This window comes from Lutra lutra, chromosome 10, assembly GCF_902655055.1.
Source record: "Lutra lutra chromosome 10, mLutLut1.2, whole genome shotgun sequence".
Taxonomy (NCBI): domain Eukaryota; kingdom Metazoa; phylum Chordata; class Mammalia; order Carnivora; family Mustelidae; genus Lutra; species Lutra lutra.
In genome coordinates, this window is record NC_062287.1 from 56,174,605 (window position 1) to 56,191,619 (window position 17,015).

The window sequence follows — 17,015 nt, forward strand, 5'->3', positions numbered from 1 at the left end:
TCCACACAGGGTCCTGGGAATCTCTACTTCTCTTTTTAAGTGTTCACACATGATCCTTTTAACAGCCCTTGAATTTTGACAGGAATGATTAAACATTTCATGGGTATGCAGTCTTTGGAACTCAGATTCTTCCCTGTTTGGGCAGTCAGGGTGACACTCTCATCTTCAGGCCTTTAGATGCATCCTATTCTGTCTCCTCAAGTTCAGCAGTTTCACCACCAGTCACAGGACATCCTGGGAATCATTTCGTCACAGCAACAGACAGAAGCTTGTGCAAAAAAGCTAGACCAGCTAGTGGATGGGAGCCTCCACCGGGCCAGAAACAATTCTCTGGCTTGACTTCTCAGTTTCCACTTTTGTTTTCTGCTTCTGCCAGGACCATGTGCTCCGTGTTTTTCTTTCCTGCTACAATTATCCAGGCCCATTCCAATTATTCTCAGCTGACAATTTCTGCTTGTGGACAATTCAGAAAACAAACGCATGGAATCTGATAAACCAGGGATGAAGTCGCGGCTCACCACTTCCTAGCTGTGTGACATTAGGTAGGTGATTTAACCCCTTTGGGACTCTTTCCTCATCTGTAAAATTTAGGTTAATATCAGCTTCACAAGATTATGCTAAGTATCACACTGAACGTGGACCTGGTAATTGTAATTACCAGGTAATTGTAGTCAGCAAATGTTCATCTCCCCCCATCCTCCCATTATGCTTTTCCACGCATCTTCAACAGCAGCCCAAAAGGCACGCACTGAACCTCTAGTCGCCCCTTGGGAGTGTTGTGATAATAAAAATATAGGAAATAGCTTCCTGCTCTCGAGAATTTTACAATCTAGTCAGTAGAACCGCTTCCACTACCTCAGAACAGTCCTGAGGCTGAAAGATGAGAACACGAAGAAAGGGACAGAGAGGCGTACTAGGGCGAAGAAGAGTCCTATCTCCTTCTACTCCCCAAACGTCATATTTGTTCCAGCCACAGGACCCAACTGCTGGTTTTTTACGTTCCTGTCGCCGCTAAAAGACCGCCAGCCCCCTGAAGGCGAGCCAGGTTCAGCTCATCTAAATCAATTTCTCTTCTGGGGGCTGGGCGAGCAGCAGGCCCGGGCCCTGTTCCGCCTTCGCACTCGCGCGGCGCCGGCCCGAGCACTCGGCCGCAAGTGGGGGCGGGAGCGTCACGCTCGGGCCCGCGTCCCATCCAGGGAGGAAAATCCCTCGGGTCCCCAGGGCAAAGCGGGGGTGCGGCGGGAGACGGCGGGAAGCCCGGCCGAGCCGCGCGGCCGTTGGCGGTTAACCGCCACCGGCCGGTGCAGCCCGGGTTGGCTCCTTCCGCGGGCAACGCGGAGGCTTTAACCAATCGCCAGCGGTCGGGAGGCCCCGCCCAGCCAGAGCGGCGGGAGACGAGCGTCCTGTTTGCCTGGTCTGGGGGTCGCGGACTAGGCGGGTGAAGCAGGGAGTACTCTCCACCCGACCCTCTGGGGGCGCTGTTAGAAAGAGCCCTGGCGGGGTGCCGGGATAGAGAGGCTTGTGTGACCCTGGACAGGCTCTGCTCCTTTCCAGGCGTCAGCCTTGCCATTCTCAGCAGGAGGTTGGCGGACCGGGGGGGAGGGGGGTATGAGGCGGAGCGACGGAGTGACCCTGCGGGCGCACGAACGGGTAGACGCGGGAATCCGCCTGCACAGCATGAAAGTGGAGGAAGACGCACAGAGAACCTTGGGCGTGACTGCTCTTGTGGAAAGGCTGGGGCTAGAAGGTCACCTCCCCGGACCCCGCCAGAGCCCACAGGCCCCGCCCCGCAGGCCCCGCCCCCCAGGCCGAAACCGCCCAGCAGGCCCCGGGGACCCCCACTGCAAGCTCGCCAGCAGCGCTCTAGGACCGAGTACCGTCTGCTCTCCCTCCACGCGCTCGCCGCCCGCAAACAGAGCCGTCGGAACTCGTGTTCTCCCTGTTGCCGGGTGAGCCTGGGCCCCGCCAGCCCCAGCGCTGCGCCCGCTATACCTGCGGCAAGCCCGCAACCCGGCGACGCGGATCCGCGCCCTTCCCTCTCTTTAACTTCCCTCCTCTTCTCCCAGCCTATCTTGTATTTTTCCTCTCTGGCCTCTTTTTCCTTATCTCTCTTCTTTCACTCTTTTTCTCTCTCCCTTTTGTTCTTACCGCTCAGGTTCAGTTGCCTGTAACTTCCTCCTCTTCCACTCTCCACTCAGCCTGGATGCCCAGCCCCGGCTTGGTTGGGGGGCCTTCCACGCGTCCACGATGATCTGAATGGCCTTCCCCTCCCGAGGAAGAGGAGGTTTTGAGTTTTTGAGTAGGGCCTGCCCCCAGCCCTTCTATCCTCCTCACAGTCCGCACCTGGGGCCTAGTCGACTCTCAAGAGAGGCTTCGACCTATCATGACCTTTTTACAACAGTACCGTTCGTCAGAGTCTGCTGTGTCGGGGAGTACTTCTACAGAGAGTGCCACTAAAGCAGAAATCTCGAAGGCAGTAAATGCGTGATACCAAGCAGACTGGGGAGGGGGTACTCCTGGGTTCATTCACCCCCCCCACACACAGTTTGTGCACTTAATTAGTCCCCAGCTGCCGTGGGTGAGATGGACCCTGTGCCTTTCTCCTCCTCACCTCCCAGCTTAAGGACTGTGGGTTTTTGTGCCTCTGGCAGGTGGCTCTTTCCTTGCTGGAGTATGAGCCTTTAAGAAAGATTTCCCTTTCTAAGCCCTCCTCTTGGGGCGCCTGGGTGGCTCAGTCCGTTGAGCCTCGGACTGTGGGCTTCCGCTCAGGTCAGGATCTGGGGGTGTGGGTTCCAGCTGGTACTGAGCTCTATGCTCAGCAGCGAGCGGGCTTGAGGTTTTTTCCCTCCCTCTACCCCTCCCCCCAGGCACATGATCTCTCTCTCTCTCTCTCTAAAATAAACTCTCTTCTTTGCCCTCATCCACAGGACACATAGTATGTCTATTAGGTCTTTCGTCTCCCAGCCATTTTCTATGGAAAACCAAGGGGATCGGGCCATGATAGCCACTGGCAGCTTTGAAGAATGGGATGCCTTTAGAGAAGCTTGATCTTCAGAGGCCTCAGCGTGAGACCATACAAAGCCGGGTAAGAGTCCAGTCTGAGGGAGGGGTCCCCTGCTGCCTACAGCCGCAGCCTTTTGGCCTGGGGGCGGGAGTCTGTAGAATATTAGCAAAAATAACTACCGCCCCCCCACCCCAGTGAAGTTGCTCTTCAGAGTTCACAAAGCACTTTCATATATTCCTGCTCTCATTCTGTCCTTTAAGCTGACCTTGACAAGCCAGGGATGGTGGTCCCCCATATTTACAAAGGAAGAAATTGAAGCCTAGATGGGATAGTGATTAGCCCTTGGTCATCCTGGAAATCTGCAGCAGAGCTAGGACAGACTCTTTCCAGGCTTGAGTATTACACTTCTTAGCAGGGTATTTACCACCAATGACCCCATACTCATGCCTCTGAAGGACCTGAGCAAACCCACAGCAACGTTTGAAATGGCAAGTGAGCCTCTGTGCACCTGTCTTTGAGATGGTCGGGGGCTGGGTCTTGTTCTTCTCTGGCCTTCACAGCACTGCAGCCTAGCTCAGGGTCGGGACACGATTGACCCCAGAGAAGGGACATGGCTTGCCTGAACCTTCTCAGAACTGTCAAATTGTCATGAGAGAACTTGGGTGTTAGACTTCCTTACAAAAGCCCTACCTATGCTGGGGCTGAGAAAACAGTGGGAGAGAAATGTTCTGGACACCAGCGCAAAGCAAATTGCATAAGCTTTGGAGTCTATACACGTGGCTCTGGCTAAGCTCCCAACTCTGTGACATGGAAGTAAGGCAGCCACCTCACAGTGCTGCTCTGAGGAGTGAGCTAACAGTGCTCCTGCCGTTGAGGTGGGGAAGGTATGGAACACGTTCTGGGGGATAGTTAGGTCAGGCAGGGAACGTGGGGCATCTGAAGCACCTTCATCAACCCGTTCTGCCGTATGACTCTCAATCTTCACTGAGCCTCATGTGGCCAGGTTCCAGGGAAACTCAAATAAGACCAGGTCTGACCTGTAGGAGCTCTGGGTAGAGCTGTGTGGTAAGGAGCCTCTGGATTTCACTGTTTGCCCCAGCTACCTGGAGTGAGCAGCCCAGGAGGAAGCAGCTGTTTGCTTCCATGGGTCTTTGTGTACTCAACGGACTCCAACCACATCCTCCTCCTGCTGGCCAGCATTTCGCTCATGGCCCTAGTGACAAGGGCGGCCAATCAGGCTGGGCTCAGAGCAGCTGCTCCTGAAGTCAGAGAAGTGAGCTCAGCGAAGAGAGAAGCAGGTCACCCTCCCCCACTGGGCCGCTGGGCTCACTTCCTCCCCAGCTCATGGGGGCAGCAGAGAAGGCTGTTGTTCCAACTTTGAGAACAAAATGGAGTGTTTGGTTTCCTGTTTCACTCTTGATAGCTCTGACCTGCACGTCCCCAAGCCTGCCCGTCCTGTGAAGATGGTGGATCCCCTGTGTTGAAGGAGAGGAAACTGGCAGAGAAGGACCTGGTTTTCCCTGCATCACACAGTAGCCCAGGGGGAGAGAGTCCAGGGCCTGTGTACCTGCTCTCAGCCCTGAGAGTTGCCCAGGATCCTTCAAGGCCCAGCTAAATATCACCTTTTCCAATCACACACTCTTCCTTACCTCTCTCCTGATAGAGTTAGTTGTTCCCTCCCCATTTTGAGAGTATGTCCTGCAGGCCCCAAATGCAGCTTGAGTTACTTGCCCATCCCCTGTGCCAGACAGTAAGGCCCCTTTGGGGTGACCTTGTCTCTTGTCTCTCAGTAAACCAATGCCCAACAAAACAATCTTGAAAGAATGACTCTAGAGAGCCCCAGTGGTGCAGGCTTGGGAAGAGAATGAGAATAATGGGCTGGGAAAGGGTTGAACTGGTCTTGCCATTCTTTTTTTTTTTCCTAGACTTAGGCAATTACAGACCCGTAGGAACCTCTCCTGCTTAAGAAATCCAGGGTATAAGCCTGTGAGTTTGTGCCTGTCAGGTCTTGGTCTGACTGCAACATTTTCCCCAGTTCTGCCTGTCTTCCAGACCTGCGGAAGCAGGAATGTGGGCATCACCAGTGAGCTCTCTGCACCCAGCAGATAGAAAGCTGGGGCATTGACTCAGAGGCACTGACTTATCCCACTAAGATAGCCGGGAGCCGGACTCTCCCTGTAAGTCCGGGAAAAGGAGGGGCCGCTTCACAAAATGTGTTCTCCCCAAGCAGGAATTGCTTCTCCAGCCCCAATATGAGTATAGCTCCAGAGCTCATGAGGTTGCTCTGGTTCTTGCTTAGGGACGTGGTACTGTCAGGGAAGGTAGGGGTGGGGTTGTGAGCAGGGAAGGACTGGGCATGCTGCTGCTAATGGGACTTCTCTCTCCTTGGCTTAGATTCCGGCAGAGTTCCTCTGTCTCGTCTCATTGCTGCCTGAAAGTGTTCCGTTCGCCACTCTTTTTCCATCTCCTGGGAGGTAGTGGGATATCAGCATTATGGTTGGGTTCAAGGCTACAGATGTACCCCCTACTGCCACGGTGAAGTTCCTGGGGGCTGGCACAGCTGCCTGCATTGCAGATCTCATCACCTTTCCTCTGGACACCGCGAAAGTCCGGCTGCAGGTGAGGGGATAAAGCCTGGGGTTCCTGATATTGTCTGGTCTGCTCTGCCCCAAGACACAGACTCCATAAGGGCCAGGGAAATGTTTAGAACTGTAAACTTTGGAGCATAGGGATGGCAGGAGATGGAGAGCGCAACCTGCCTTATCCATATAACCACCCACCTTGACCTTGCAGATCCAAGGAGAGAGGCAGGGGCCAGTGCGGGCTGCAGCCAGCGCCCAGTACCGTGGCGTGCTGGGCACCATTCTGACCATGGTGCGCACCGAGGGCCCCCGCAGCCTCTACAGTGGGCTGGTCGCCGGCCTACAGCGCCAAATGAGCTTTGCCTCCGTCCGCATCGGCCTCTACGACTCTGTCAAGCAGTTCTACACCAAGGGTTCTGAGCGTGAGTGTGGGACTGGACCATAGGCCCCTTGGCCTTTTCTTCGTTGTGATGATTGATCCATCAAATCATCCTTGATTGATGATTTGCTGCATAGCCCCTTTAGGCTTCCAGATCATTAGGCTAGTCAGAGGAACTGAGAACTGGAAGGGACCTTGATTCTCCTAATGATTCCTGAACACCTGGGCTGTGCTAAGCTCTGTGCAGGGCATCACCCCAGGACAGTCCTCACAACTACTCTGAGAGTAGATGGCATCATCTCCAGATGAAAAGACTTAAGTCTTGCTGGGTGGAAAGGACTTGGCCAAGAGCACACAATGGGGAACCAGAAAAACATAGCCAGGACTTTTGCCTCCAAGGCCACTCTTCCATTTAATCTCAGCAAGCCTTGCCCACCCTCCATTTTACACATGTGGAAACTGAGAACCCAGATCAAAAGGTTGGCTTTTCCCAAGATTACAGGGCAGAGAGAAATAGATCTGGCATGAAATCCCAAGTCTTACAGGTCCCAGGCCTTGAGAAGGCCACTTCTCTCTGAGCCTTGATTTTCACATTTGTCAAATGGAAAGGATTGTGATTTCTCAGGGCATGTACCCTCTTGAGCTAAGTCTCACTTTGTCCTACTCCTTGCTGTGACCCTGTGCATAGCAAGTAATAGACCTCCACAGTGTTACTTTTCTTTGATGCAAAGTTTTTCGAACAAGCGCTTATCTGAATCCTATTCCCAAAAGGCCAGAGATGAGGTGGTTTTGGTGAGGAGAGGTGGAAAGTGAGTCCAACCCCCCCAGGCACTGACCCCCACGGTTCTCCCACAGATGCCGGCATTGGGAGCCGCCTCCTGGCAGGCAGCACAACAGGTGCCTTGGCTGTGGCTGTGGCCCAGCCCACAGATGTAGTAAAGGTCCGGTTCCAGGCTCAGGCCCGGGCTGGAAGTGGCCGGAGATACCAAAGCACTGTTGATGCCTACAAGACCATCGCCCGAGAGGAAGGGTTCCGAGGACTCTGGAAAGGTTTGTGTCCGTGTATCAGGTGTTTCTTCTTCCCCATCCTTCTTCTCCCCTAGTCTCTGGTCTCACATTGGTACTCTTTCCTCCTGTAGGGACCTCTCCCAATGTTGCTCGTAATGCCATTGTCAACTGTGCTGAGCTGGTGACCTACGATCTCATCAAGGATGCCCTCCTGAAGGCCAACCTCATGACAGGTGAGTTAGAGTAATTGGTGCTGGGTCTCGCCTTTCCTACCATCTGGGAGCAGATGTGGAAGTCTGGTTGCCTGAGGACTACATCTTTTCATCCTGCTTCCCTATGCTTGTGGAATGAGTTTAGATTTACCATATTGAAGCCTGCTGGGATGTAGCTCCCACTTTGCACACTGAGGCACTGAGGCAAAAGGACTCTTAGGTCATCAGGAAAAGTCCCAGCTGGAGTGTCTCTCTCTAAAACCATCAGACCCCTAAGCTACTTTAATAATCCCTTTCCTTCTGGAATGATGGGGTGAGGAGTCCTGACCACCTCTCCCGCTCCTCCCTGGCAGATGACCTCCCTTGCCACTTCACTTCCGCCTTCGGGGCGGGCTTCTGCACCACTGTCATCGCCTCCCCTGTCGATGTTGTCAAGACGAGATACATGAACTCTGCCCTGGGCCAGTACAGCAGCGCTGGCCACTGTGCCCTCACCATGCTCCAGAAGGAGGGTCCACGAGCCTTCTACAAAGGGTGAGCCTTTGATCCGTCCCACCCAATTCGAAGCTTCCTGGCTGCCCATACCTACACACAGATGGGAGAGAACCACCTGCAACCAGGTGTCAAGCTCTTCTGATCCTGGTCCTGGTATTTCACCAGCGTTTTCTCATGCTCTTAACTACTTCCAGAGTTGTCATCCCTACTTTGTCGGTACTAAAATGGAGAGACTCCCGGGGGATTCTTGGCTCACAGCCACACAACTGTGGGCCTGTGTTCCCTGAGCGCTCTCAACCTCCTTGGGGGCAGAGCAGCTGGGTTGGATTGGATACCATGGGTGAGTGGGAGGTGGAGTGCCCTCAGGAGTCACCAGATTACCCTCTGTGACCTGTGTTTTCTCTCTTCTAGGTTCATGCCCTCCTTTCTCCGTTTGGGTTCCTGGAACGTGGTGATGTTTGTCACCTATGAGCAGCTCAAACGGGCCCTCATGGCTACCCGCACTTCCCGGGAGGCTCCCTTTTGAGCGTCTCCTGCTGCTGAGCCCACCACCTCTAGCTTTGGCTTTGGCTTTGGCTTAGCTCTAGCCAGGCCATGCTTCCCTTCCCTCTCTCCTCACCTCTTCCTTCCACTCCCTTGCCCACCAGCTCCCTTTCCTCTCCCCACATTCTCACCCTTCTTCCCTACCTCATCTCCCCATCGCCTCTCAGTCCCAGTAGAGTTGACCCCAGCTGACACTGTAAGAGGCCTGGCACCAGCCAGGATCCCAAGCCTTCAGTTGCTTGAAAAGTTAAGCCCAGCTCTTTGTTCTGTCCCCAAGCCCAGCCCAGCCAGCATGTTACCCATAAAACAGGTTCAACCTTGGTGTCTCTTCCCTCTCTCATAGCTCTTTTTTTTTTTTTTTTTTTTTCTTAAAGATTTTATTTATTTGACAGAGAGAGAGATCACAAGTAGGCAGAGAGGCAGGCAGAGAGAGAGGAGGAAGCAGGCTTCCCACTGAGCAGACAGCCCGATTCGGGGCTCAATCCCAGGACCCTGGGATCATGACCTGAGCCGAAGGCAGAGGCTCCAACTCACTGAGCCACCCAGGCACCCCTCTCTCATAACTCTTACAGAGGTTTTGGTCCAGTGGGCCCTTTTGGCACCTAACTTGGAAAGGTATGACCCACCTTCTGCTTCCAGCATCCAATCTGGGGCCAATGGAGGTCATCCTGTCCACACTTCTCTTCCCAGACTGGGCCCAGGGCTTAGATGGCAAGTGAAGGAGCAGCCGGGGCAGCAGTGGCTTCACTCGCACCAGGTCACGTCCCCCATGCCTGGTACTCTAGTACCTGCCTTTCTAAACCCTCCAGCTGGCCCCTGTTTATCTGCAAAGTGAGTGTGTTCCTGTCTGCCCTACATCGCCTGTGCTTCTTGGAAGATTTAGAGAACTTGGGAACCTTAGATGCTGTGAACTTAGTTTATTCCATTCTACAAATGAGAAACCTTCCCAAAGTCCCAGACCTAGTGAGGCAAAGTCAGACCACTTCTTGTCCTCCAATCATGCCCTTAGGGGGTAGTACTCCTGCACTGGTGGGACAGGGGGCAAGGCGAACAGGTGGCCTCAACCTGAGGATACTTTCATTTGGAGTCTCAGCCTCTCCCTGGGCTCAAGATCCCAAGGATCTTGGCACCCCTGTGCCAAGCCAGGACTTAGGCTGCACACGGTGTCAACCTACCTATCCTCAGGCAGGAAAGCAGATTTTATATCTGTTTCAAGGGGTTGGGGACTCTGAAGTCCAGGGATGCTGAGGCATTTTGTGCAGAGGCAGGCCCATTTTATAGCTGCTGGAAGAAGCTGAAGGTTGAGACCAGTCATGCAAGCAAGGACATACAGGAAGTCAGCAACTGAACGGGGGCCAGGACTCAGACTCCTCCCTCCCCCCGTGGACTCTTCACACAGGAACCAGTGCTGGAGTCCTTTGGAACGTTTTGGGCAGCTGTGGAGCCAGGCTCAGAGAACGTGACTCCCCTTTTCCAGCTGCCTAAAGCAGCTAATACTACTGCTCCTTCCCCGTTGGTCAGAGCTGGAGGCTCAGCCCTTCAGTGCTTTGGCAAGGGGTCCAGGATATTAGACTGGTTCTCGGGGACAGGAGGAGGGCCCAGGATTCCTCACCTTACTTCCTAGCATCTGACAAATTGAGCTGGGGTCTCAGTCCCTGAGAGAGACAGGGTTGGGTGCCATGAACCGAGCCATAGTGAAGATGGTAAGCAGCCCAGTGGGGCTATTGTCTGCTGGGCTGCAGGGAATCCACATAAATGGAGGACCAACCCTCCTGCACCCTAATTCTCATGTTAGTCCTGGGAGGCAGGACTCGCTCTTAATGCACCAGAGGAAAGGGTCAATTTGTTGCCCTAGGCATGTCAGCTGATCTACTCACCAGCCTTATGTCCCAGATACTAGGATGGACACAAGGCCACCGGGCTCCATCATGGTTCTGGGCATGACCCTGGGACAGTGAGGAGCTTTGGGGAGGTGGCAGAAACCACTGGGCAGCATATCCATAAGCCTCAGTAATTCAGTAACCAGTCCTCACGGCCTATAAAATGAATATATGCCAAGCCAGCCTGCTTTGCCTGCCAGATGAGGTAGCACCGGAGAACACAGATCTCATAAAGATCTTTCATCAAGCCTAAAATCATGCTTCCTTCAGAGCCTCACCATGAAAAGGCTAGAGGCAGGCTTTGCTGCTGACCTGGAGGAGACCCAACACGAGCACCTCAGTCCCTCATCCACCTGCTCACTGTCAGCAGAGGGCAGCTGGCACCACCTCTCCACCAGCCATGCCTCAGGGCAGAGTCCACTTCATCTGGTTTCCATAAGGCCCACAAGACCAGGATTGTAATCTTTGCTGTAAGAAACAGGCACAGAGAGGCGAAGTGATTGGCCCCTGGCATATGCCTGAGGTGTAACTGATTCCAAGGCCCACATTCCTTAAAGGGACTGCAGAGGTGCTTCCTAGTGCTTCTGGACCTAGAACCCTGGTCCAGATTCCACATCTCAAGGGCAGCTCCTGCTGCATTCTCCCTGATGATTTTTAAATGGCTGACTGGTGCTACTGAAACCATATTTAAGAAAAAACCTTAAGCTTGGATGTGCTTTGAATGGGGGAATCCAATATGGACAACATGGGGACCTTTTCTGGTACCTCTGAAGTCCCTCCATAAAAGTGGCCAGTTACTCTCAGAAGCTTGGATGTATGCTAGCCCAAACCCAGACTCAAAAGACAGAAGAGTTGCCTGCCACACTTGCTGATGGATGGTAGGCAGGTTGGGGAGGTAGGTGTTCTCTACATGGGCCCAGCTGGGCCTGGAGGCCATAGCAGCAGCAATCCTGGAACCCTGACACCTAAGCAGTGAGTTCAAGTACATTCACCAATGACTCAGTCCTCAAGCAGCCTGCAGGGGAGTTATGAGTAGTAACATCCAGGAAGTCTGTGGCAGGGCCGGGAGTAGAACCCAATTTGCCTGCCTTCCACTCCACCCTACCTAGAGGCAGCCCAGGACCCACTATGTAGATGGAATTGAGGCTAGTGAGGAAGAAATCAAAGCCATTTCCAGCGCTGTGTTCCTTAGTATTGCCTCTAGGCAGGATGAGTCTGGGAGTAGCCTTCAAAGTTCTGATGACATCTTTGTCCCATGTAACCTTGACAAGTGTTTTCTTCTCTGTGCTTCCTGTCCACAGTATGACCATATAACACTCTAGAGACTGTCCCCACAAAGACTTTGTGTCATGAGAAATCAGAGCAGAGTGGGGACCCACAGAGGCCACACAGCTCTGCCCCACTCTATCAAGGTGAGAGCATATAGGCTCCGAACCCTCAGGGACCTACCTGGTCATGGAAAACCAGGACAAGGAGGCAGTACTGACTCCCAGGGACCTAATCTGTATGGACAAAAGTTGGAACTAGAGTTGAGAATAACAATTATAAGGATACTTACTGGGCTAGGGAAAAAAGCATAGAAGACACTAGAGAATCCATTCCTGGAGAAATAAAAGAGCTAAAATCTAAAGTTAAAATCAAAAAGGCTATTAATGACATGTAATTAAAAAAATGGAGGCTCCAACTGTTAGGATAGATGAGGCAGAAGAGAGAATCAGTGATATAGAAGATAAAATGATGGAGAATAAAGAAGCTGAGAAAAAAAGATAAGCAACTGCTGGATCATGAGGGGGAGAATTCAAGAGATAAGTGATATCATAAAGCAAAACAATATTAAGATAATTGGGATCCCAGAAGAAGGGGGAGCAGAAGGTATATTGGAGCAGAGAGCTTCCCTAATATGGGGAATGAAATGCATTCAAGTCCAGGAATCACAGAGAATCCCCCTCAAAATAAAAATCAGTCAACATCCCGACAAATGACAGTGAAACCTGCAAATCTCAGAGACAAAGAGAAAATCCTGAAAGCAAGTCAGGACAAGAGGTGTATAACCTACAAGGGCAGAAACAGACTGGCAGCAGACCTATCCACAGAGACCTGGCAGGCCAGAAAGGACTGGCATGATATATTCAGGGGACTAAACAAGAAAAATATGCAGCCAAGAATACTTTATCCAGCTAGGATATCATTCAAAATAGAAGGAATGATAAAGGGGCGCCTGGGTGGCTCAGTGGGTTAAAGCCTCTGCCTTCAGCTCAGGTCATGATCCCAGGGTCCTGGGATCGAGCCCCACATCGGGCTCTCTGCTCGGCAGGGAGCCCGCTTCCTCCTCTCTGCCTGCCTCGCTGCCTACCTGTGATCTCTGTCAAATTTAAAAAAAAAAAAAAAATCTTAAAAAAAAAAAAAAAAAGAAGGAATGATAAAAAGCTTGCAGGACAAAGAGAAACTAAAATAATTTACTAAACCACCCCTACAAGAAATATTAAAAGGGATCCTTTAAGTGAAGAGAGAGCCCAAAAGTAACATAGACCAGAAAGGAACAGCGACAATATACAGAAACAGTGACTTTACAGGTACTTTACAATGGCACTAAATTCATATCTTTCAATGCTTACTCTGAATATAAATGAGCTAAATGCCCTCATCAAAAGACATAGGGTATCAGATTGGATAAAAATGCAAAACCCATTGATATACCCATTGATATCTGCCAGATACTCATTTTAGACCCAAGGACACCTCCAGATTGAAAGCGAAGGGGTGGAAAACCATTTATCGTTTTAATGGATATCAAAAGAAAGCTGGGTGGCAATCCTTATATCAAATTAGATTTTTTTGTTTTTTTTAGATTTTATTTATTTGATAGTAAGGGAGGGAATACAAGCAGGGGGAATGGGAGAGGGAGAAGCGGGCTTCCCACTGAGCAGGGAGCCCAAGGTGAGGCTCAATCCCAGGACCCTGGGATCATGACCTGAGCCAAACGCAGGTGCTTAACAACTGAGCCACCCAGGTGCCCCAGACAGATTTTATTTATTTTTTATTAAATCTGTAAATTTTATTGTGCAGAATAATTGGAATCTTCCAGGGTTATAGGTACTGGGATCTTAAGAGAACAAATTAGATTTTAAACCAAAGACTGTAATGAGACATGAGGAAGGACACTATATCATAATTAAAGGGTCTATCCAACAAGAAGATCTAACAATTGTAAATATTTATGCCCCAAACATGGGAGCAGCCAATTACATAAACCAATTAATAACAAAATGAAAGAAACACACTGATAATAACACAATAATAGTAAGGGACCTTAACACCCCACTCAATGCAGTGGACAGATCATCTAAGCAGAAGATCAACAAGGAAATAAGGGCTTTGGATGACATACTGGATGGGATGGACATCACAGACATACTGAAGGCATTCCATCCTAAAGCAACAGAATACATATTCTTTAGTGTATGGAACATTCTCCAGAATAGATCACGTATAGGGTCACAAGTCAGCTCTCAACTGGTACCAAAAGATTGGGATTATTCCCTGCATATTTTTGGCCTACAATGCTTTGAAACTGCAGCTCAATCACAAGAGAAAATTTGGAAAGAACTGAAATACACGGAGGCTAAAGGGCATCCTACTAAAGAATGAATGGGTCAACCAGGAAATTAAAGAATTTTAAAACTTCATGGAAACAAATGAAAATACAACTGTTCAAAATCTTTGTGATTCAGCAAACGTGGTCCTAAGAGGGAGGTATATAGCAATACAAGCCTTTCTCAAGAAACAAGAAAGATCTAAATTACACAACCTAACCTTACACCTAAAGGAGCTGGGAAAAGTACAGCACGCAAAGCCTAAACACAACAGGAGAAGAGATTTAATAAAGAGTAAAACAGAACTCAATGAAATAGAAATCAAAAGAATAGTAGAAAAGATCAACGGAACTAGGAGCTGGTTTTTTGAAAGAATAATATTGATAAATCCCTGGGCAGACTTCTCAAAAAGAAAAGAGACAGGGTCCAAATAAATAAAATCATGAATGAAAGAGAAGTCACAACAAACACTGAAAAAATACAATTATAAAAACATATTATGAGCAAGTATATGCCAACAAATCTGGAGGAAATGGATGCATTCCTAGAAAAGTATAAACTACCAAAACTGAAACAGGAAGAAAAAGAAAACCTGAACACACCCAATACCAGCAAGGAAACAGAAGCAGATGTCAAAAATCTACCCACAGACAGAAGTCTAGGGCCAGATGGCTTCCCAAGGGAATTCTACCAAACATTTAAAGAAGAATTAATACTTATTCTTCTGAAGCTGTTTCAAAGAATAGAAATAGAAGGAAAACTTTCAAACTCTATGAGGCCAGCATTACTTTGATCCCCAAACCAGACAAAGACCCCATCAAAAAGGAGATTTACAGACCAATATACCCGATGAACACAGTTGCAAAAATTCTCACCAATATACTAGCCAGTAGAATCCAACAGTACATTAAAAGGATTACTCACCACAAACAAGTGGAATTTATTCCTGGACTGCAACCATAGTTCAATATCTGCAAATCAATCAATGTGATACACTACCTAAATAAAAGAAAGGACAAGAACTGTATGATCCTGGGGCGCCTGGGTGGCTCAGTGGGTTAAAGCCTCTGCCTTTGGCTCAGGTCATGATCCCAGGGTCCTGGGATCGAGCCCCGCATCGGGCTCTCTCCTCGGCGGGAAGCCTGCTTCTCCCTCTCTCTCTCTGCCTGCCTCTCTGCCTACTTGTGATTTCTGTCTGTCAAATAAATAAATAAAATCTTTAAAAAAAAAAAAAAAGAACTGTATGATCCTCTCAATAGATGCAGAAAAAGCACTGACAAAGTACAGCATTCTTTCTTGATTAAAATCTTCACACTGTAAGGATAGAGGGAACATGCCTCAATATCATAAAAACTATGTATGAAAAGCCCACAGCAAATAGCATTTTTTAAAAAATATTTTATTTATTTGAAGACAGAGATCACAAGTAGGCACAGAGGCGGGGGAGAGGGTGGATCCAAGTTCCCTACTGAGCAGAAATCCTGATGCAGGGATCGATCCCAGGACCCTGAGATCATGACCTGAGCTGAAGGCAGAGGCTTAACCCACTGAGCCACAAGGCACCCCACAAATACAATTCTTAACTGGGAAAAACTGAGAGCTTTTCCCCTAAACTCAAGAACACAGCAGGGATATCCACTGTCACCACTGCTGCTCAACATAGTTCTGCTCAACATAGTAACTTGCCTCAGCATTCAGACAACAAAAAGAAATAAAAGTCATCCAAATCAGCAAGAAGAAGTCAAACTCTCACTCTTTGCAGATGACATAATAGTCTATGGGGGAAAACCCAAAAGACTCCAACCCAAAATTGCTAGAACTCATACAGGAATTCATCAAAGTGGAGGGATACAAAATCAATGCACAGAAATCAGTTGTATTTCTATATACAAACAATGAGACAGAAGAAAGAGAAATTAAGGAGTCGATCCCATTTATAATTGCACCCAAAACTATAAGATACCTAGGAATAAACTTAACCAAAGAGGCAAAGGATCTGTACTCAGAAAACTATTGAACATTCATGAAAGAAATTGAGGAAGACACAAAGAAATGGAAAAACATTCCATGCTCATGGTTTGGAAGAACAAATATTGTGAAAATGTCTATGCTACCTATACATTCAATGCAATATACATTCAAAGCAATCCCTATCAAAATACCATTAATGTTGGGGCACCTGGGTGGCTCAGTGGGTTAAGCCTCTGCCTTCAGCTCAAGTCATGATCCTGGGGTCCTGGGATTGAGCCCTGCATCGGGCTCTCTGCTCAGCAGGGAGCTTGCTTCCCTTCCTTTCTCTCTGCCTGCCTCTCTGCCTGCTTGTGATCTCTCTCTGTCAAATAAATAAATAAAAATCTTTAAAAAAATACCATCAATGTTTTTCACAGAACTGGAACAAATAATCCTAAAATTTGTATGGAACCAAGAAAGATCCTGAATAGCCAAACGAATGTTGAAAAATAAAACCAAAGCTGGTGGCATCACAATTCCAAACTTCAAGCTCTATTACAAAGCTGTAATCATCAAGACAGCATGGTCCTGGCACGAAAACAGACACACAGATCAAAGGAACAGAATAGAGAGCCCAGAAATGGACCCTCAACTCATGGTCAACTAATCTTCGACAAAGCAGGAAAGAATATCCAATGGAAAAAGGATAGTACCTTCAACAAATGGTGCTGGGAAAATTGGACAGCCACATGCAGAAGAATGAAACTGGACCATTTCATTATACCATACACAAAAATAAAATCAAAATGGATAAAAGACCTCAATGTGAGACAGAAATCCAACAAAATCCTGGAGAACACATGCAGCAACATCTGTGACCTCGGCCATAGCAACTTCTTGCTAGACATGTCTCCAAAGGCAAGGGAAACAAAGGCAAAAATGAACTATGGGGACTTCATTAAGATAAAAAGCTCTTGCAAAGCAAAGAAAACAGTCAACAAAACCAAAAGACAACCGACAAAATGGGAGAAGATATTTGCAAATGTCTTATCAGATAAAGGGCTAGTATCCAAAATCTATAAAGAATTTATCAAACTTAACACCCAAAGAACAAATAATCCAGTCAAGAAATGGGCAGAGGACATGAACAGACATTTCGCCACAGAAGACATCCAAATGGCCAACAGACACATGAAAAAACATTCAATATCACTCGGCATCAGGGAAATACAAATCAAAATACAATGAGATACCACTTCATACTGGTCAGAATGGCTAAAACTAACAAGTCAGGAAACAACAGATGTTGGTGAGGATGTGGAGAAATGGGAACCTTCTTATGCTGTTGGTGGGAATGCAAACTGGTACA

At 49.0% G+C, this 17,015-nt stretch overlaps 1 protein-coding gene across 1 annotated transcript; it reads left to right on the top strand.

Annotated features, from left to right (window-relative positions):
- The first annotated feature begins 1,791 nt into the window (after positions 1 to 1,791).
- Positions 1,792 to 8,544, top strand: UCP2 (uncoupling protein 2). Its single transcript, XM_047690344.1, has 8 exons — positions 1,792 to 1,949; positions 2,928 to 3,085; positions 5,399 to 5,623; positions 5,798 to 6,008; positions 6,821 to 7,015; positions 7,105 to 7,206; positions 7,539 to 7,719; positions 8,092 to 8,544. Exons 3-8 carry the CDS (start codon positions 5,498 to 5,500, stop codon positions 8,204 to 8,206), a joined length of 930 nt encoding a protein of 309 aa, XP_047546300.1. The 5' UTR covers positions 1,792 to 1,949; positions 2,928 to 3,085; positions 5,399 to 5,497; the 3' UTR covers positions 8,207 to 8,544.
- The last annotated feature ends 8,471 nt before the right edge of the window (positions 8,545 to 17,015 follow it).

Coding starts and splice junctions, on each gene's coding strand:
- UCP2 (XM_047690344.1), top strand. CDS start 5,498: ATGGTTGGGTTCAAGGCTACAGATGTACCCCCTACTGCCACGGTGAAG. Junction 6,009..6,820: donor CTACACCAAGGGTTCTGAGC/GTGAGTGTGGGA, acceptor GTTCTCCCACAG/ATGCCGGCATTGGGAGCCGC. Junction 7,016..7,104: donor GTTCCGAGGACTCTGGAAAG/GTTTGTGTCCGT, acceptor TTCCTCCTGTAG/GGACCTCTCCCAATGTTGCT.